Here is a 22,752-nt window from a genome sequence, read left to right as displayed (position 1 = left end):
GGCGAAGGGAGGGGAGGGAAGGCGGGAGGGGGAGCGCGAGGGAGGAAGGGAGCGGCGGCGGCGGCGGCGCTGGGTTGACTCCTGCGCCAGCCAGCAAGTAAGGGAAGCCGGCGCGTTCTCGCTCCCTTTAAGTCAGCTCCTCCCCCGTGTGGTTGTGGCTTTCCCTTCCATCAAAAGCCCGATCCGCGACGCCAGCTTTGGGTGGAAATCCGAAAGCAAGCGGCTTGCTTTCCTTCTTCGCCGCCTGCCTCCCAACCGGCCCTGTCGGGAAACTTCTGTGGAGTTCTTGCTGCCTCTTCTTTGGGGTAAAAAAAAAATCAGAATCAAATCAAATCGAACCTGCAGCCTCGAACCCCCCCCTCCTCCTCTTTTGCTGCTGCTTCTCTCCCCTTCTGCTACCCGGTCGCGCTCCCTCGCTCGCTCGTTCTCTTTTCCTCTCCTTCTCTCGGCCACTCTCTCTCTCTCACGCACACACACACAGCCGGTCGTTTCATCAGCATCAAGGGGGCAATGGGAAAAGTTACTGGCTGGTACCCAGGCTGGCACGTTGCTCCGCTCGCTGCCCGGACATGGCTTTTGATCCTTACTTTTGGCTTTATCGGAGCAGACATCACTTGCAGATCCTGCCACTGGCAGGTGCAGCTGCAAGAGCACCAGCTGCCGCCGCCGCCGCCGCCGCCAGAGCATCCCCCTCAACACGGATTATTAATGCACTTGAGGACGGGACGAGGAGGCGAGGAAGCCAGATGGAGACCGGCGGCAGAGAAAGGTGAGAGGGCGGCAGGGCAGGGGGACGGAGGTGGGGACCCGATCCTCTCCGCTTCGGAGGAGCAAGAGGCCAGCTCGGGATCGAGGAGATGGGGGCACGTGAGCCGGCGGTCCCCAGAGGCTGCCCAGATCGATCTCGGATGGTCCCCCTCGGAGGATCCCCGCCGGCCTCCCCGCTCCAACTTGGCTCCTACTCCTCCACCAGCCGAAGGGCGCTGGCGGGTCAACTCTGAGGCCCGCCGTCCTGCCAGATCAGCGTCTCTCGCCCGGCTAGGAACAGATCAGGCGGATCGGAGGAGGCAGCCGAGCCGGAAGCCTCGGGGGGCTCCGGCTGAAAGAGACCTGCCGCCGCTGGAAAGCCGGGAAGGGGCATCCCCGGAGCAGCCGCCGGGCAAAGCCACGCGCTTCCGCGCGGAGGAGCTGAAACTGACCAGCACGACCTTTGCCCTCACGGGGGATTCGGCCCATAACCAAGCCATGGTGCACTGGTCAGGCCACAACAGCAGCGTGAGTACTCGCGATCCTCGCCTGAGCCGGCAACTCAGTGCCTGGCGGGGTGTGTGTGTTTGCGTGTGTTTTGGGGAGGGGATGGCGGTGCGCAAAAGTGCCCGGGTAGGAGGGCTTCGGTCCGCCAGCCTCGAAGCCCTAGGGCTTTTTAAGCAAATGTCAGAAGCCGCAGAAAAATTAAAGCCCCCATCCCCGCGTGGCGTCGGTGCTCTCTCTGCAGTTCGGAGCAATTTTTTTTTTGTAATCGTCTGTCTGCTGCGTCTTAAGTGCTTCCTCTCTAGAGCAGAAAAGTTTCCTGCTCCACTTGACACTTTCCTGAATTGCATATGGGTGCATTGAAACAGACATGTGTGTAGAATCCTTGGTTTTGGTGCCCAGCTAAGAGCTTTTAAAGCATCCTCTTCTTATGTGCTTTCAAGTCCCTTCTGCCTTGGGGAGACCTTAGTGGGATTTGGAGGTGTATGACAGGTTCATGGAATGATTTTACCATTGGGCCCCTCCTCTGCATGACTTTCCATGGAAAAGCAAGCATGTGAACCCAGCCCTCCCCAGTTCTAGTCCGATGCTCTATCTAGTATACCACCCCGATTCTTTCCAAATTTACTGGGACAAAGTGGGTTCCCTTCAGTGTGGGACAAGCGTTATCTGATCAAGGCTATTAGTCAGTTGTTTCCAACCAGAATGAAATGCACTAAAGGGAAAAAATCAATCCCAGGATATTTTATTGACATTGAAAGTGACATAAATGTGGCTAGATAGTAAAGATGAGTGATGGGCTTATCCCTCAGTAGGTAGGTTTGCTATGAGGCTAGGTGTCTTTCTGCAGTCTTCTCTCTGCATCCATTCTCTCTTTGTTTCTTGTTCTGGAGAGGTGTGTATGAGCAGTCCAAGAATCAGTCCATCTCCCCACCCCCTTTCCCAAAAAGCTGTGTAGTACAGATTTTGGTAAAATTTATAGCTCTCTGTTTCTTGCACTGGGAGCCAGAGTGGGAAGTGTCTCTCTGTCTTTATCATGTCAGTAGTCCTCCCCTCCCTTTAATTTAATAGTTCATGTCGCTAGCAATCAAAGTTCAGCTTTGATCAAAGCGATGCTGGTATTTGAATCTCCTTCAAGCCTTCCTCAAGTCTTTTCTCTTTCCCTTGAGCCCCTTAAAAATGCACAGGTTTGCAACAGGAGATTGCTTGGCCGTGTGCCATTAGTTCCCCAGTGGCAACCAGGTGTCTATTTATGTAAAAAAAATGAAGCTAAAGTTGCAGGATGAGGATTTCATCTCACCTGTTGTTCTCTGGTTTATTATCCCCCAATGTTAAAAATGAGACACTTTGTCTCAGGTGTATCAGCAGTAACCCAAATCCTTTTCATTCCAAGGATATTCCACCTTGTGCTGTTCTGTTACAGATTTATTCAGTAAATAGAGCTACTTTCTTTCACAATGCTATCAGGTATAACCTGGATCTCAATTTTTAAAGAACTAGGACAATACAAGCAGGGATCCTTGCATAATGCAGATCCCTGGGGGCTAGTCCTTAGTGAAAAGTTGAAACAGAGCCAATGGAATATGAGAGGCACAAATCTCAATAGAGAAGTTTGTTCTTATTGATAGAGTAGACAATTTATTCAAAGAGTATGCTTAAGCTTCCATATTCTTTTCTGAAGTAAGATGTAATTGTCTATCAATTGTATAGGAAGAAAACAAATGCAGTTACCTGAATATTCTAGATTCCTTATTGTACATATAAACCACAGGGTGACTATTTAGAATCCAAGTGGATGTCATCAGCATTTCCAAGAGTTGGATTTCATTGACTAGACTATAATTTCATATACTTTTCAGGAACTTTTAAATCAGTGAATGAAAGGGAAAATTTCACTGCAGATTTTTTAAAAAAGGACCTTTTCCCTTCCTGAACATTTGGTCATCATATCTCAGATGCAGCTCCAATAAAATGTATCACCCACTTTGAACTATAGGCTTTTGCAACTGAACAAGTTTGTCATTGTTTTGGCATGATTCATGTCTTCAGCAATAACTTACAGCTTAAAATAGGCATTTAAGCCTCCAACAGATAGGCTGAGGTTGCAGAACAGAATAGCTAAGAGGAAGGCTTTAAATTAAAACAATATGTAATTCTGATTGCTACTGTACTGTGAATTATAAAATGTTGCATTTCTAGTTTATCTTTATGGCAGTCGTTTGTTTCAAAGTGGGTGAATGAAATTTCTCCAGTGAGTCAGCTGTGCCTGTTTGAGCTTGCTTGGTGCCACAAAGTTGACAAAGGGGTTTCCTAGTCTCCTTCCACATTTTATGCTGTATTCACAATCCTTGTGTTGTAAATTATATTCACAATATATATTTTCATGGTGATATGTTGATGGTGATTGGACATATATAATGTGGTGTAATCAGCCTTCCTTTGTCATTTATTTTATTTTCAACACTGAAAATGGAACTGGTGCCCAGTCATTCTTGCTGGCTTAAACAAGGCCTCTTAATGACCCCAGTATCTGTAGTTTTATGTGAGTTTGTTTCCAAAGTACACGTCAGTGTCATCTCACCCAAAGGGTGTGTGTGTGTGTGTGTGTGTGTGTGTGTGTGTTTGTGTGTAGTCCATCCAGTATGTCAGTGGGCCAAAGTTATCAGATGCTTATCTCTGGCAGGCACCATCATCTGGCTGTTGGTGTTCCAGATTGTCATATCTAGCCATAGTATCGACATCTCAAATTTTGTGAATTTCTCTGTAATTCAATTTTTTCAGATATTTTAATGAAAAGAACCTGGCTGAATCAGAGCACCCTGACAACAATTGGCATAGAGACACATACTGCCTCTGATCTTCAGTGTGATATACACATAATGGCTAGTTGCCATTGAGAGACTTGTCCTCCATTTTTGTCTGATCCCTCTTTAAAGCTGTCCAAGTTGGTGGTCATTGGTCCATCTTGTGGTGTCAAACTCCACAGTATAACAATGCACTCAATGAAACTGTAGTTGGCATCTTGTGGCTTAGAACAGCAAGTTGCACTAGAGTAGGCGGTTTGGTGAGACAACTCTTCTGCAATTTCCATTGATTCATAAAGTAAATCACAACCAGAGTAGACCTATTTGGATCAATGGAACTTACGGAAGAGTTGGCTCATCAAATCCCCACTGATTCAGTGGGTCACCTCTAGTGTGACATTATGTTCAGCAACAGGATTTCAGCTACTGCTGATCCAAGCGGACTTCCAACTCAGAGAATGCTGCTTTCCTGTCCAATTGTCATTCTTTTTGAAAATGGAGCCCTTGATATACAGTATATCACAGAAGTGGGTACACCCCCTCACATTTCATAAATATTTTAGTATATCTTTTTATGTGACAACACTGAAGAAATGACACTTGGCTACAATTTAAAGCAGTGAGTATATAGCTTGTACAATGGTGTAAATGTGCTGTCCCCTCAAAATAACACAACACACAGCCATTAATGTCTAAATTGCGGGCAACAAAAATGAGTACACCCCTAAGTGACAATGTCCAAATCGGGCCCATTCCCTCCCTGGTGTCATGAGACCTGTTAGTGTCACAAGTCTCAGGTGCAAAGGGGTAGCAGGTGTTATCGCTCTCACTCTCTCAGACTGGTCACTGGAGGTTCCACATGGCATCTCCTGGTAATGAACTATCTGAGGATCTGAAAACATGAATTGTTGCTCTACATAAATATGGCCTAGGCTATAAGAAGATTGCCAAAACCCTGAAACTGAGCTGCAGCACGGTGGCCAAGACCATACAGTGGTTTAACAGGACAGGTTCCACTCAGAACAAGCCTCAGCATGGTTGACCAAAGAAGTTGAGTGCCTGTGCTCAGTGTCATATCCAGAGGTTGGCTTTGAAAATAGACTTTTGAGTGCTGCCAGCATTGCTGCAGAGGTCGAAGGGGTGGGGGGTTAGCCTGTCAATGCTCAGACCATAGGTTACACACTACAGTACATCAAATTGGTCTCCAGGGCTGTCATTCCAGGATTCCAACATGATCATGACCCCAAACACATCTCCAAAACGATCACTGCCTTGCTAAAGAAGCTGAGGGTAAAGGTGATGGGCTGGCCAAGCATGTCTCCAGAGCTAAACCCTATTGGGCATGTGTGGGGCATCCTGAAATGTAAGGTGGAGGTATGCAAGACATTTAACATCCACCAGCTCTGTGATGTCATCATGGAGGAGTGGAAGAGGACTCCAGTGGCAACCTGTGAAGCTCTGGTGAACTCTACACCCAAGAGCATAAAGTGCTGGAAAATAATAGTGCTGGAAAATAATAGTGGCTGCACAAAATATCGACACTTTGTGCTCAGTTTGGACTTTGTCACTTAGGGGTGTACTCATTTTTGTTGCCAGTGGTTTAGACATTAATGGCTGTGTGTTGCATTATTTTGAGGGAACCGCACATTTACACTGTTATACAAGAAGTATACTCACTGCTTTGCATTGTAGCCAAATGTCATTTCTTCAGTGTTGTCACATGAAAAGATATACTAAAATATTTATGAAATGTGAGGGGGTGTACCCACTTCTGTGATATTATTTAACAGAAGAAACATACATTAGCAGTGACACCTTTTTCCTCCACAAAGACCTTATGCTTTAAGTAAGTACACGATAAACAAAAACATTGGTTATTGCCTGCCTGCCTGCCTGCCTGCCTTGCCTGCCTGCCTGCCTGCCTCTCTCTCTCTCTCTCTCTCTCTCTCTCTCTCTCTCTCTCTCTCTCTCTCTCTCTCTCTCTCTCTCTCTCTCTCTCTCTCTCACACACACACACACACACACACACACACACACACACACACACACACACACATTCACAAAACCAAAAATCCCTGAGTATTTATAAAGGTCATAGTCTTGTTGGTTGTCCTTTTCTACATCCTTTCTAGCTCCCTAATATTTTTGAGGTACAATGGCAGGACTGTGCATAATATAGTGGCACGGTGGCACTGTAAACTGGTATGAGGGCAGTACACTTTAATTTTCAGTCAGTTTCCAAATGGACACCAACATGGGGTAAGCTTTTATCCCTGGAGATGTACATTGCTCAATAATGCCATTAAACCATGCACCAAAACATTAAGATCTCTTTTTTGGCCACTTACTGCTATCATAACCCATCAACATGTAGGATTTTTCTTTTTTCATCCAAGGTGCATTCCCTTTGCATTTGGTTTCAATTAAATTGCATTACATTTGTCACTTTAATGCTGATTCTTCTAGCTTGGGGAGATTCTTCCTGAGTGCATTACTTTTTTTTAAAAAATAGCCACCCTACGTTATGTATCAGCAAACATAGCTACTTCACTGTTTGTTCATAACTGCAAGATTTTGTGGATACATTAGAACCTACTGGTTTCACTTTATGCACACTTTTTGCATCCTTCACTTATGAGGATAGACCATGTATCCCTGCATCCTACTTTATCTCCTTTAATCAGTTTCTAGTTATTAGGATGAGCTCTACTTTTACCTCAAATTTGCTAACCCAGGATAGATTTATTGTTAAAGCATCCAATAAAGATGATTATAGCTAGGATTTAAGAAGTGTGATATGCAGAAATTAGAGATATGTCCAGAATTAGGACAAAAGTATGAACATATGTGCAATCAAAGGTAGCTCTGGAGGAGCCGTATGGCTCGGTAGTTAAACTGTAGTACTGTAACCAAAACTCTGCTCACTGGGTTCAATCCTGGGTACAGTGGTGCCTCGCTTTACAATTGCCCTGCATTACGACGAAACCACATTATGATGATCTTTTTGCGATCACAATTGCGATCGCAAAACGATGCTCTGAATAGGGTTTTTTTCGCTTTGCGATGATCAGTTCCCAAAAAGACAATTTTCAGACAGCTGATCAGCGGTTTCAAAATGGCCGCCAAGTAAATAAAATGGCTCCCCCCTGTTTTCTGGGATGGATTCCTCACAAGACAGCCACTGAAAATGGCTGCCCTATGGAGGATCTTTGCTGGACGGTGAGCTTCCAGCCCATTGGAACACATTGAAGGGGTTTCAATGCGTTTCAATGGACTTTTTATTTTTTGGTTGTTGTGGGTTTTTCGGGCTTCTTGGCCGTGTTCTGAAGGTGGTTCTTCCTAACGTTTCACCAGTCTCTGTGGCTGGCATCTTCAGAGGACAGCAAACTGGCCGTGAAAGCCTTTGCGAATACTTTTTTATTTTTTCATTACAACGTTTTTGTTCTACAGCGATTTTGCTGGAATGAATTAACATCGTAATGCGAGGCACCACTGTCGTTGACTCAGGGTTCACTCAACCTTCCAGCCTTTGAAGGTTGGTAAATTGAGTACCCAGCTTGCTGTGAGGAGGCGATGTGTAGTCTGCAGAATTACATTATAAACCATAACCACATGGTGAAGCGAGTAACTACTGGTTGCCAAAAAGGTAGATTGGCCACTGCTTCATCGCCAGAAAAGATGTTTTTGTATTAAAGTTGCATATGCTAATTTAAACTATTATGTGCAGATATCATCTGAACTGCAAACATGATTATTATAATTTAAGTGGAAACACACTACTGGTTACCATATTGCAGAAGATTGTGACTACGTATCCACCTGAGCACACAGGATTGAGAGAAAGATGGGATATAAATCAAATAAATAAAGCATTGTGTTCATAATTCTCTAAAATGACATGTGCATTGTTTCTACAGCAGTTTATTGAAAAAGGAATATGTACACAGTAGAGAGACAAAAAACAGAGATCATTGTAGTTTTGTTGAACTATCCGGCTAGGCAACAATCAGATATTTCAGAGGAGTGGTCTCAACAATACTTTCAGAATGTCCAGTCATTCTGAGGTTTGTGTAGCATTGGCCTGCCATGGCATATCCTTCCTGCCATTTATCATTAGTTATATCACTGTTGGCGGTTTGCATCTTTTCTTAAAAATACGACCCCCAACTGAACCATTTTACCATTAGATGTATTTATCATTCAGCCAGGGAAAATCATTTAGGGAGGAGGGAGTGCCAGGTGGTTGCTTAAATGTCAACAAAAGGGAGAATAGCTCTTCAAATGAAAGATTATTGCCCCTGAAGAAGAACATGTGTCCACCCTACTGTGAACTGTTATGTTACTTTTTCCTGCTGAATTGAGGGTGGATAGGTCTGCAGAGAGACAGGCAGCAATGGCAACAGCAGGGCGATCATCATTGTCAGAGGCTAGAGGGATAAGGGTAGCAGCAGCAGCATCAAAGAAAGGATGATGAGATGGGAAACGGGGATGATATTTGTCTTCCTGCATTGTATAGCTGGAGAGCTGTCCCCAGTGGAAGATATTAGCGTGAATTTTGGCAAAAATGTGCCAGGATCGTGCAATTTATGGCACTTGCAGGGTAGAATGTTGTAGATGCACTCTGTGTTTGAAAAAGAATAGCTTTTTAAATCTAGTGCAAGAAAGTATAATTACCTTTTTGAAATTACTCTTTACAATTACTGTTTACAATTACAGTTTGATGATGTCATCAGTTGTGGTATTTTTTCAGAAATAAATAAAAAGGGATCCCTTTGGTCATGGTGAAGTCATTGGGGGCTGTTGGATTGCAGGGAGGGAAGTAATTAATTTCCAGAAATTGCTGCCACTCCTAAAATCGCTGATGTCTTCAGCCTTCTGTGGCATAAATTATAGAACAGAATTTCAACCTGCAGCTGAGTATTATGCAAAACAGATTTAAGACTTAGGCTTAAGATGCTGCATCCTGTGAAAAAGTAGGTATTTGTTTTAGTCAGATGCCCTTAGATCAGAAGCTGGTAACTTTCGTGCAGCTGAGGGGCTAAATTTTCTGAAACTAACCTTGGACATGGCCAACATTTGAAAACAAAACAACAGAATAGGCTCACCAGTCATTTACTCTACTTCATTTTTTGCTTTGTGACTTTGTTAGGTTTGATGGAGTCCTTATAACCTCTCCATTAAACCACTGGTTCTTAACCCTTGGTTACTCAGGAGTTTTGGACTGCAACTCCCAGAAGCCTTCACCGCCAGCTGTCCTGACTGGGGTTTCTGGGAGTTGCAGTTCAAAAGCATCCGAGTAACAAAGGTTAAGAAACACTGCATTAAACAACAGCTTCTAGACTTCTGCTGAAGCTGAGGAGGGAGGACACTTTTGTCCTCCTCAAATTCTGCCTGGAGCACTTGGAAGCGCTCAAGGGAGGGGGACTACAGTGACTCTGGGGACCTTGCCCACTACTGACTTAGATGAAAGTGTGTTGTGGGGGGGGGGAGGGAGTATTAAAATCTACAGTCGTAGAGCTCCCTTGAGCAGGTATTGTTTCCTTGAAGTGAGAAAGGAAAGAAAAATATAGCACCTTGAAGATTGTTTTAAATTAATTTTTCAAAGGAGATGTGTTTAATATGCCTTGACTCCCTAGATGAGAACACACTAAGTAGGGGTCCACTTTTTTTAGTGCTTTGGAAAAAAGAGAAAAGAATCTAAATGGCATTTTCTCTAGAACAAAATTCATCCAGCAAACAGAGTGGATTAATCTGTCTATTTATGCTCTGTGTTAGTTTCATCTGTATCCATCCATAAATATGTTCTCTGCAATTTATGCATGCATCTGTAATTTTGAAAATAAAAACATAAACACATGGGCTCCCAATTATACTATGTGCCATTTTGCTGAAATGCACATCTTGATGCATTTCCCCTAATATATGCAGTTCTGTATGCATTTTTTTTTTAGCAAAGAGATGCACCACAGAATTTTCAACAAACCACAGGATGACTTCATTGCAATCTGCATAATAGGCTGGGAGGTGTGAATTAGCTTTGCTTAAGAAGTCTGACCAAACAAAACCCTTACTTATCACTACCATTAACATGGTATGGCTGTGCACGTTTAAAACCCATAGGTGCTCTCTAAGATGTGATCTATACACTGCATGTGAAGTTCATTAGCCATATAAATTTCTCATAAAACTGTATATGGTGGTGTAGCCAAAGATGTTGTGTTGAAATATGATGTGTATTTACTTGGAGGCAAGTTTCAGGATGTTAAATGGTGAAATTTTTGGAACTGTTTTCCTCTTACTTCCCCTCTGCGATTCCTTGCACCACCTGAAAGTTAATGCCAGAGAGCATCCAAATCCCCCAGAGTTCATTTTGTGGGAGTGGGGAGTTATAGCAGATAAGTGCCCTCTCCCCATGGGATGTTGCCCTTTTTGTTTGGTGGTGCATACCTTAGGTAAATATGTATAAAAATTCAGCTGTGTCCTGAAGAACTGCTGGATAGCTCAGTGGCTTAGGTATCTGGCTGTGGAGTGAGAGATTGGGAGTTTGATTCTTTACTGTACCTCCTTGACAGGGGTTGGATTCAATGATTCATAGCATCCCTTCCAGCTCTACAGTTCTAAGATGATAATGATGGTTATAAAACATCCCACTGAAGATGGACTGGTCAAAATTAGGGGTTTACCTACTCTGTCCCTGCAGTGGTTAAAACGCTGTACTGCAGCTAAAACTGTGCTCACGACCTGGGGTTCAAATCCTAGGTAGCCAGCTCAAGGTTGACTCAGCCTTCCATCCTTCCGAGGTCGGTAAAATGAGTACCCAGCTTGCTGGGGGGGCAATGTGTAGCCTGTATAATTAAAATTGTAAACCGCCCGGAGAGTGCTTGTAGCGCTATGGGGCGGTATATAAGTCCAATAAATAAATAAATAAATAAATAAATAAATAAATAAATAAATAAATAAATAAATAAATAAATAAATAAATAAATAAATAAATAAATAAACAGACTGGGGTTCAACCCATTCCATACCCTTTAGAAGACATTTTGATCTACTCGGTTCCCAGGTCTATGACAATATCACTATGTTTCTAGATTTCCAGGTGTTTTTTTTTAAAGAGTCCTATGTACGAATGGGAATGTGATGGCTATGATGTGGCATTCTTATTGTGTGACTGAACTACTCAAAGCCTATACAAAAATTGTCCTGCTACAATCACACTCAATATTAACAGTGCAATAACATTCTAGTAAAGTTTAGTAAACTAAGGTGAGAGAACATAGTAAAATAAGAATATTTGGGGATTTGTTGTACAACATACAGTCATGTGAAAAAGAAAGTACACCCTCTGTGAATTTAGTCTTTTTATGGATCAGGACATAATAAAAATAATTTGGTCCTCAGCAGGTCTGAAAACCTCAGATGAACAACATATGACATATTATACTGTGTCATGATTTAGTTTACAGAAATAAAGCCAAAACGGAGAAGCCATGTGTGAAAAAATAAGTACTGTATACCCTTGTTGCTTCCACAGGAATTAAGTGGCTAAGTAGCAGCCAGGTGCTGCTAACCAAATCTCTTTGAGTTTGGACTCAAGAAACCATGTTCTACACTTTTTTGAATATTTGATTTTCACCCACCAGTAATATAATTGTATGTTTCTGCCATTCCATCTGTTTATCAAAATGATCCAGATCATGCTCATTTCAGATGAATTTAAAAATACTCAGCATGTTGTATATGTTATGTTTTATTTGTTTTATATGTTTTTGATTGTCTTATATGTTTTTGTGTTTTGTATGTATGTATGTGTTATAAAAATTTTAAAAAATACTCAGCAGTTATTGATCACATTTGATCATCAGCAAGTGTGACCACCTCTATAAAAGTCACAGTCTGTGGCATTCAGGTGTATGTTAACACACACACACACACAAACACACACAGAGAGAGAGAGAGAGAGAGAGAGAGAGAGAGAGAGAGAGGGGCAGGCAGGCAGGCAGGCAGACAGGCAAAGGCAGAGACCTTTTTTCAGGGAAAGAAAGAGTTTTTGCCAAGGAGGAAACATATCAGCAATTATTGTAGAGAATCAATTATTGCTTCCCATCAATCTGGGAAGGGTTATAAGGCCATTTCCAGCAGTTTAAAGGCTATCATTCTACAATGACAGAGATTTGATGGGGCCATTGCAACACCAGCAAATCTAGAAAAGAATGGCTGAAAAAGAAAAGAATGAAGGTGTTGCAACGGCCCAGTCAAATGTTGTGATAGGACCATAGAATTCAAAGAGGGTGTACTTTCTTTTTTGCACATGACAGTATTCTACCTTAAACTATGTTATGTACACATGTCCAGGACTGACTCCATTGGGTAGTTTTACATATGTAGGGATGGAACATGTCAGGTTATGGGAGAGAAGGAAATCATGTTCTACACTTTTTTGAATATTTTATTTTTACCCATCAGTAATATAAATGTATGTTTCTGACATTCCATCTAGTTACCAAAATGATCCATATCGTGCTCATTTCAGATGAATTTAAAAATACTCAGTAGTTATTAAGGAACAGGAGTGCCATCAAATACAAAATTGCACTCTCAAAAACAAGCTTTTTCTTATTAAGATTATCCCAGTCTTCTGTTCTGTGTACATCCCAAATCTCTCATATGCCCTATTGATGTGGGAAAAATCCTATAGTGAGAAAATGTTCAGTATAAACAAGCCAGCCTAAACTACAGCCAGGCCTTCAAACAGAAAATAGTTTTCTTGAGGAACAGAAAAGGATTCTGCGTTTTATGACTGAACCAAATAGCTGCCATAATTCTTTGTTTTTGAGATGATCCATATCTAGCTGTATTTTTCATTGCACTTGTGTATTTTCAATTTCCATCTAGCTTTTGAAAATATACAGATTCTGTAATAAGATATGCTTAGAATATTTCTCTCTCTCCAAGAATACCTTTATTAGGCTGGAAAGCAATGAAAGAAAGATGATGCACAAGCTGTGAGACAGCTGACTTTCTGCTGAACAAAGAAGATAGCCAATAGTTCATTACAGAAATGTTGGGTTGTTTTTAGATTCAAGGTTAGAACTCACCAAGTGACCGAGAACTTTCAGCGTGTAAAATATGTGTTCTGCGATTGATGCTGTGCTTATGCTGAACTTCTGCTCTGTGCACATGGGATCACTAAATTGGAATGGGGCTATATCTTTTTCTAATCAACACATCCAGCAGATGTGAAGCTTTTTTTAATGAATGCATGGCCAAAATCTAGTTTTTGAGTTCTCACTAGAGTAGACCCACTGAATCATCTGTTGAATGCTATAGTATGGCTATTTTTTTTCAACCCCATTGATTGAACAGGTTTACTGTTTCTGTGATCAGCAGTTGAATTTAGATTCAACTGTTTATATTTTTACAGCATTTTATATGCCACCCAATGCCAGACATTCTTTAGGTGATCAACGACGACAAAACAAAAAAAGTAAAAGAAATAATAATATACAAACAGAGAATCTGAACCAGAATAAAACTGGCAACAAGATTTACTACAGAAAAAACAGGAGCAGAAAAGGTCTTAAGGTGGAAGTTTTTGTCTGGCATAGAAGGGACCTATCATACAGTTGCTCGGCCAGTCTCCCTGGGGCAGGCGTTCCTGTAGTAAGAGGATTTGTAACACTCCAAGCTTCACTCAACTGCATTGCTGCCTTTCAATAGTCCACAGTCTTCTGTTCAGGGATCTGCCCCTCTAACTACTCAACTAGATACTATTATCTAAACACTTAGTACTCTCAGCCCCTTTCTACACCTTTCACTTCATCCTGTGGAACAATTTTGCATCAGCCTCTTGATATGACTCTAACCCTTTGGTATGTGACAAACCAGAAACTTTCGAATATTTTTCCCCTTTTCTTTCTTTCCCCCCTTTGCTGAGCTATGGTGAGCAGCCAGCGTGTCTGTTTGTTACTTATCAACCAAAGGGACACTTATAGAAAATAAAATGTCCTCTTATTTTTATAACTTAACTCTTACCTTTTCCCCTATCTATCTGAAGTTCACAATCCTATCAGGCATCCTGAACATGCAATCACTATTATATACTCCCTCCTACAGAGGCATATTTGTAAATCCTCCCAACTGTCAGACTCACCCAACAAATCAAGCCATTCTTTAGGTTGTACAATGGGTTATTTAAGATTGGGAACCACTGATCTACGCTATAGCTACTCATATACAAAAACAAAGAAAGTGCTGAAGTCATCACAGATATCACACTGAGATACACATGCCATGACACACTTGGTTGTGGCACCCAGAAAAGGGTCTTAGAGGATAATTTAAAAGTCCTGGCAAGTGTATTTGAGAAAAGCTAACCCTACAGTCAGCCAGTATGCCCAAACAGACTGTGAACTAGTGTAGATGACAGAGCACTAGTATGTTTGTATCAGTTAGTCCTAATTAAAATACTTGTCTTCTTATTTTGAACCACTAGTGGGTTTTAGACTGTTTTCAAAGCATTTCAGTAATCCCAACAGAATATGAAAGGTGTGGTTGTCTAAAGCAGTGCCATTCCTGAGCAAGGTTACACTTGATATATCACTCCAGACTGAAAATGAGCATTCCAAACCACTGAGTTACCTGTTCCTCCAGTGACAATGATGAAAGCAGTATGCTTCAGAATACAGTGGTGCCTCGATTTATGAACTTAATCCGTTCAAGAAGATGGTCGTAAGTCGAAATGGTTGTAAATCGAAGCACCATTTCCCATTGAAAGGCAATTAATCCATTCTGGTTGAAGAAAAAAATCACCAAAAAAAATATCACTGCAAGACCCATCAAAAATGCGATAAATCCCTTCTGGCCGAAGGGGGGGGGAAGAGAAAAGCAAGCAGAGCATGCAAGACAGATGGAAATGGGGGAAAAGCAATGCAAAAAACAAGTGAAGCATGCAAGACAGATTGGAAATGGGGAAAGAGCAATGCAAAAAGCAAGCAAAGCATGCAAGACAGATCGGAAATGGGGAAAAAGCAAAGCACCAACAAACCAACAAACCCCCAAGACTCAATGGAAATGGGGGGGGGGGACTCCAAAAAGCAACCAAACCCCCAAGACCCATCGGAAATGGGGAAAAAAAACCCAAACAAACTCCCAAAGACCCATCGCAGCACAGAAACATAACCACCCCAGCCCAAAACCATGCTGCAAAAACACCCAGAACAGTTTTTAAAATGCAGAAAACAGCACCTTACCTTACCAGGCAGCCTCCTCCGATCACACACTCTCTTAACTGCTGGGGTGAAAGAGCTACAAAGAAGCAGCCTCGTCACCACCTTCAGTTAGCAATCTGAATTTCCCACCTTTTCCCCCTGCCTTTTTCTGTTCATAACTCGAAGTTGCGGTCACAAATAGAAGCAAAATTTTGCGGCTGGAGCTGGTCGTAACTCGAAATGGTCATAAGTAGGGACGTTTGTAAGTCGAGGCACCACTGTATAAGGTGCTAGACCAACAATAAGAGAAGCTGATAACTGTCATGTTTCGATTGTTAATTTCCAGCAGTATTTGGCTGATGGCTTTTGGAAATGGATTTCTCAGACCAGATGGCCCTTGATCTGATCCAGAAAGGGTTTTTTTTCTGTTCACCCTGTCATTTAAAGCTATAACATCTTATGTATTGTTGAGTCTGCATAACAGCGTATTTTTTTAAAAAATAAATAGTTCAGGATTTCAAGTAGAATTTGGAATGCAAATTCTAAACATTACCAAATGCATTATTTATTTTATTTATTCATTTAATTTCTATACCACCCATCTGGCAACCCAGGCCACTCTGGGAGATTTGCAAAATACAGTACCACAAAACAAAATAGAGTTTGGGAAGGCCTGTCTAAATAGAAATGTTTTTAATAAAGGTGCTAGGTGAATATCAGGTGGGAGAGCATTCCATAATTGTGGTGCTACCACCGAAAAGGTGTGGTTTCTGGTTACTGTTTTGCAGGCCTCTCTTGGGGTCAAAATTCTCAGTTGTCCAGCCTGCAAAGATCTTACAGGATGGATAGATCTGGTTGGAAGGTGGCGTTCTGCCAGATAACAAGGTCCCAAACCATTTAGGGCTTTGTATATTAACACTATTACCTTGAAGTTGGCATGGAAACGAACAGGTAGCCAGTGTAAGGCGGCCAGGGTGGGGGAGATATGTTGATGCCTTCTCACCCCACTAAGTAGTCTGGTGGCTGAGCTCTGGACCTGCTGAAGTCTCCATGACAGCCCCAAAGGGAGATCCATGTAAAGAGCATTACAGTAGTCTAATCTCGAGGCTACCAGTGCATGGACCAGTGTGGTGAGGGAACCTGGTGTCAAGGTAGGGATGCAGCTGAACAATCTACCTTAGATGGACATGAGTGGTGCAGACTACAGATGCTATCTGAGATTCCATTGATAGCACTGTGTCCAAAAGTACACCCAAGCTGTACACATCATCCTTCGCGGCAAGAGAACCCCCCCCCCAAAGAAATGGAGGCACCCAGACCACAGACACTAGGGGGCCCCACCCACAGGATTTCCGTCTTGTCTGGGTTCAGCCTCAGTCTATTGTCTTTCACCCATCCCGGCACGGCATCCAGGCAGTGCTCAAGGGATGGGACAGTGTCCACTGCAGAAGGGTGGAAGGAGAGATAGAGCTGGGTGTCATTGGTATATTGATGACACAAAGCTCCAGAACTCCTGATGACTTCCCCCAGTGGCCTTGTGTACATATTAAATAGAATTGGGGAGGTGATCGAACCCTGTGGGACTCCACAGTTGAGAGTCCACGGGGTGGACAACATCTCCCCAAGCTGCACTCTCTGAGGACAGTCCTCCGGGAAGGAATGGAGCCAGGCCAAGGCCTGACCTCTGATCCCCAAATTTGAAAGCATCTCCAGGAGGATACCTAGATCAAGGAGGACCAACAAGGGCATTTTGCCCCATCAGTCTCCCTCAAAATGTCATCTTACAGGGCAACCAATGCCATCTCCATGCCGTGGTGTGGCCTGAATCTGGACTGGAATAGATTAAGGGCATTGATCTCCTCCAGAAACACCTGGCGCTGATCTGTCACAACTCTCTCACCAGCTTGCTCATATAAGAGATGTTAGTGATGGCTCTATAGTTGTTTATGTAATCAGCTCGCAAGTTGGTCTTTTTCTGAATTGGTCTAATGAGTGTCTCCTTCAGGGCAAGGGGCACACTACCCTCAAGAAGAGACCCATTGATTTTGATAGTGGCCCAATCTTCTGATTTGAGCAAGAATCTAGTGAAGAGTTGGTGTCCCTACAGCGATGATTACTTTCGGGAGCAACAGTGTCATAAATTCATTATTTTTAGGAAGTCAGTAATGTTGCTTTTTTTCTTTTTCTTTTTAGCAGCAAGAACCATTTACTTGTTATTTTTTAAAATGTTGGGGTGGAGGTCCTTTGGAGTTTTTTAAAATGATTTTTGCTATTTTACTTTTTTTATAAAGACAAAAGTATTATGACCAACGTGTGGCATTGGATAGCATGCAGATGCATTGAATCATCATAAAAAAGTGACATTCTAGACTTTTTTTTAGTAATGGTAGATATCTTCTGTATAATTTGAACTGTATTTAAACAAACAAACAAACAAACAAACAAATGACTTTTGCCTGCAATCATGGGCTTATTCACTAACCTCCCTTTTACACAGTTCTAAATGCATGAAAAGTAATTTAAGGGTATGCTGATGAGCTCCTCTTCCTCCATCGCCTCGCTCTGAGTCCAGCAGGTTCCTTATTTCAGGAATTCAGCCTGAACACATGTAGAACTGCAGGGACAGGTAGTAGAAATGCAACAGAGTGGGCAGGAATACAAATTGTATTCTTCCCCCCTCCCCACCGTATGGTGGAATCTAGGGTTAAAAATGGCTAAGTGAAGTGAAGTAAAGCTACTTTTCTCCTACATATGTGTATGTATCATTTGATTTCAGAGAATTCTAGTATGCATAGTTGAACCTAGACTCAATATTAGATTTTCAAATTTTATTAAAAAACTGTTCTGCAAAATAAGAGGCACTGCAAGAACAAGGATGAAATGTCACAAATGTGGATATATTGTTTGTATTTTTATATGGCTGTACAGTATATTTAGAAATACTGTGATTCAAATAGAAATGTAATAGTTCTTAGCATATTGGGATGACTGCAACCTGATTCTGACTGCTGATGGACAGCTTCAAAGTGTTTGTTGTCATTCTACAAGATCATTAATACTTAATGAAGAATTTGACTGTTGGAGAAAAGTCCAGGAGAATTGTTCATATATATTAAAATGTTGCTTCCAACCTATTGAGACTTCAATATGAGTTTTGCCGTGTTCAAGAACCTGAAGAATTCAAACAGTGATCACTGATACGCCTCAATCATTTTCCATGTCTGACTGGCAATTTGAACCAAAGTCTTCTAAGTCTTCATCTGCCATTCTACCCATAATTATTTCACACTGGCTTTTATTCCAAGATTAACATACTCAATGATCCATAGGGTCTCTTCCAGCCCTGCAATTCTTTGATGAGGATAAGTAACCATTATGATCTATCTATCTATCTATCTATCTATCTATCTATCTATCTATCTATCTATCTATCTATCTATCTATCTATCTATCTATCTATCTATCTATCTATCTATCTATCTATCTATCTATCTATCTATCTATCTATCTACCTACCTACCTACCTACCTACCTACCTACCTACCTACCTACCTACCTACCTACCTACCTACCTACCTACCTACCTACCTACCTACCTACCTACCTACCTACCTACCTACCTATCCTAATCCAATCCAATCCAATCCAATCCAATCCAATCCAACCCAATCCAATCCAATCCAATCTAATCTGTAAATGGTGTCTGAATGATCTAAGGGTGAAAATGGCAGATTGGGTGCTTCAGTTGCTTGGTTCTTGCTGTTAAATTAGGAGGAAGTGAATTAAAATGGTTCCACATACAAAATGGTTTTTGTAAGTCTCAAATGCAATGTGCTGAGAAACATAGCATGTGAAGGTGAAGCAACATGCTGAGGTTTGGCTCTGAACAGGCATAGTCTATAACACAAGCTGTTTTTGCCATTGTACTCTCTGATGTCAACACAGCAGGAAGACACATTGATAGTTTGGCAGTAATTATATAAATTCTAGGCATGGCTATATTACATACTGTTATTGCTAGAGTTTAAAAAGTAGAGCCCCTAAAATTCAAAGAGATTTGCCAACTTCCACCAGGACTATGCATTTCAGTGCTTAGCAGCTAGCATCTGACATATTGAATTCTCATATGCCTTAATGTTAGAGTCTTCATTATAGTTGATGTCATATTATGGATAATACACCTGTTAAATCAGAGAAAAGAGAAAAGAACAAAAAAATTTGAAGCGAAATATGAAACCAAATACATTAATTTAATGTAGATGTCTTTGCTCAAACATGGAAGGAATAGGTCCTGGTAAATTTGAGTGCCCACTTGTTAGAAGAAATTGTATTTTCTTCTGAAGCTATTAAGGTGTGGTCCTTTTCTGATAAGGGGTTGGCTCTTGATGAAGTTGTACGTAAAGAAGACTCACTGACATCAAGGGAATGGGGTTGTCAATGAAAATCCAGTCCCGTTTGTTTCATTGTATCTAAGCATATTTTTTGCTTTACAAGGACTTGATTATGGTATATGGACAATCAGCAATGGGATGGAGAATTGGGAAGGAACTCATCAAAAAGCAAGAATTGCTTCCCTTGTTGGAATGAGTCTCAGCAATTGAGAGCACTTGCTTTTGTGTGCCCCTCTCTCCTTTAGATAAATGTAGTAGTCCAACCTATATAACTAACTGTATATCTGTAAGTATCCCTTTCCAAGCGTCTTTCAAAATGATTGGGTAAGTAGTGGAGTTTCCTGCAACATCTGATTCCCAAATCAAGTCTCCCTGTGCCACCTGTTCTCTACGGCTGTCCTTGTCCGTGCTTCCCTGAGGGTTTGTCTTGATTCCAATCCTCCTGATACTTTCTGCCAATCAACAGCTGAAATGAATGGCATGGGAGCCTTTGTTCTGAGCTACTGCATATAATCCCTGAGCGTAAATTCATGTGAAACGTTACAATGCATTGGTGTATGGAGATGGGGAGAGGAATTGTTGCCCTTGTGCTGCTCTTGTGCATTATAATTTTAATGATGTCACACACATCAGTAAGTCCAGAGAGCTCAGCTCTCCCTTGTGGGTGAGCAGCTATGGTGACCTTGAAAGAGGTATTGTGGAGTGTCATTGGGGATCATCATGAGGGTTTTCTGTATCAAAATTTCACTTCTTTCTAACATGTCCCTCTCTGTTGAGTGATGTTAAAGTTCTATATGATTATTTGCAAAGTTCCTCTTTCTTTGGCTGTATTTTCTTCAAACTGTGAAATCTAACAGTTAGTTGGTAGAAACTCTGAGACTTTCTTCCCCCTCCTCATCCCATCCTAGCTTTGTACGCCCCCTGAAGACCGGCTCCAGGTGCTTTGGGCACCATATTGGGAGCAAGGAGTCATTTTAAGATTCTGCCATTCTTCCAGCAGAGTCCATTGCTGCATCCTGCCCTAAGTGTGCATAGGTTTGTACTATGGGAGCAAAATTTACTAATTTAGACGAATCAGACTTGAGACTCTAGCTAGCTTAATCTATTGGAGAACGAACTGTTTTTTTTGTTCTTGCTGGGAAATATAATAGTTAGAATACCGTTTATTTTTTGAAGCCACTGAGAAAAAAGGACGTGAAGATGAGTGACTCTAATTCAATTTTATGCTCAAGTGAATGTCAAAAGGAGTGTGTCTCACTGAAGAAAGTGGTAGGTGTAAGATCTATCTTGGGCTAATTTATACATAGGTTCTTTTAGTAATGATAATGATAACATTTATTGTCAAGATCATATTATTGCAGAGGGGTTTGACCGCAAGGATTTGACCTGGAAATGTAATTTACTTTCAGCAAAGTCTTGACTCAGACTTTCAAAGGTAAAAAGATTTAATATATCATTACACAGAAAATATTCAATAAAGTTTGACAGGTGGTACGGGCCATATTGGTCCTTTAGATGGCCACGCAAATTTCACTGCCAACTTTTCACCTAATCATTACCTATAGATTGAACTCCATTAATAAGTCACAGCTAGAGTAGGCCCATTGAATCTGTGGGAATTTGATGAACAAACACCTATTTAAATGCTATTGATTCAGTAGTTCTACTCTAGAGGAGAAGACCATGTCAGATGGTCAATGGGATAGCATAAGTTTGCTGCTAGTATTATATAACTATTTTATACTTTCCTCTAATCTTATTCCCAATTAAAGTTACTTAAAGCATAAAATGATTAAAAGAACATGGATTAAAATAAGACAAAAGAAAAAAAATTATAAAAGTAGCAAAACTCCCAATCATATTAAAATTAAATCTATAAAAAACTCAGGGAAAAAAACCTCTTTAATTTCCATCAAAAGGGCAATAAGGTGAGCCTCCCTGTGGAGACCATTCCACTACAGTAATTCCATCATCTGTAACTCCCCCAGGAAATGCAGATGAATGACCCACAAGAAATATTGACTTGAACATGCTTGCATTTCAGGTTGTATATGATCACAAGGTATAGCAGCAAACTATGCATTATCACCAAAGAGTGTCCCCCTCAACTCATGCCTTACTACAAATTGTGAAACAATCCACAGGTAATTAATTAAAAATATTTTACCCTACCTTTCTCCTTAAAAGGACCTTTCCAGGATTAAGATCTTAAGTACATATAAAGTAGGCACATAAGATTTTTTTTTAAAAAATCAAAGTAACTTTCTCCTAAAGTCATGAATAACCTATAGACTAAAATAGTCACATTGAACTGGATACCTTGTCAGGTAGTCATAGTGCTGCTTGGGAGTATATTCTGTGAAGCAATAACTATTTCTGAATTCCTACTAAGACTGAGGGTTATCCACCATTCTCATTTATAATCTCAGAACACTGCTTCCTTGCATTCATTGAAGGTGCATCAAAATAGGTAAGAGATTTTTTGCTGTATGTTAAAGATAAGCAACTGATCAACTTTAGACAAAAAGCTATAAATGGTTTTGATGTTCAAAACTGTCCGCAGGCCGGACAGGAACAGCTCGCGGGCCATATGTGGCCCTCGGGCTGCACTTTGCCCAGGTCTGGTTTAGAATAAATTGAGACAAAATCTTTAGCCTTATATAAGAATGATCTGAGAAGCAATGTGGACAGTTGAAAAATCCCTCTGTTGTGTTGCAGTCTTAGCAGGATTTCAACCCCACCCACCTCTTCCCTGGGCTTAAGGTGGCAGACATTGAGAAGCAAGGTTGCAGGCAGCTTCTTCTCCTCTCCCTCCTGAGTAGTTTCTCTCCTGGAAATCAAAGGAAGAAGAAGCTATATGTTCTCCAGTCCTGGATCTGGCTTTGATCCACATGGCTTCTCTTTGAGTGACTGAGACTCAAAATCTGTCACAAGATTATGATTTGATGCTTTGAAACCTTTGTTCATGTGTGCACCCGGGGGGGGGCAATAAGATCCCTCCAGGAAGCATGTCTCTTTTACATTTGAATTCCACCGTTGATATTATTAAGCAGGAGCCATCTCTTCCCATGCAACATCTACTATCTCCCTGTACTG

At 41.5% G+C, this 22,752-nt stretch overlaps 1 protein-coding gene across 1 annotated transcript in view; it reads left to right on the top strand.

Annotated features, from left to right (window-relative positions):
• Window positions 1-510: 510 nt before the first annotated feature.
• The window catches only part of SORCS1 (sortilin related VPS10 domain containing receptor 1), a 545,549-nt gene continuing 523,307 nt past the window's right edge, over window positions 511-22,752 (top strand). Inside the window, exon 1 of the mRNA XM_072995575.2 lies at window positions 511-1,275. Coding sequence (XP_072851676.2) covers window positions 511-1,275 — 765 coding nt within the window. The remainder of the gene's footprint in view (window positions 1,276-22,752) is intronic.

This window comes from Pogona vitticeps, chromosome 3 (genome assembly GCF_051106095.1).
Source record: "Pogona vitticeps strain Pit_001003342236 chromosome 3, PviZW2.1, whole genome shotgun sequence".
Classification (NCBI taxonomy): domain Eukaryota; kingdom Metazoa; phylum Chordata; class Lepidosauria; order Squamata; family Agamidae; genus Pogona; species Pogona vitticeps.
The sequence above is the reverse complement of the archived record's forward strand: the minus strand, read 5'-3'. Positions and strand labels throughout refer to the sequence as shown.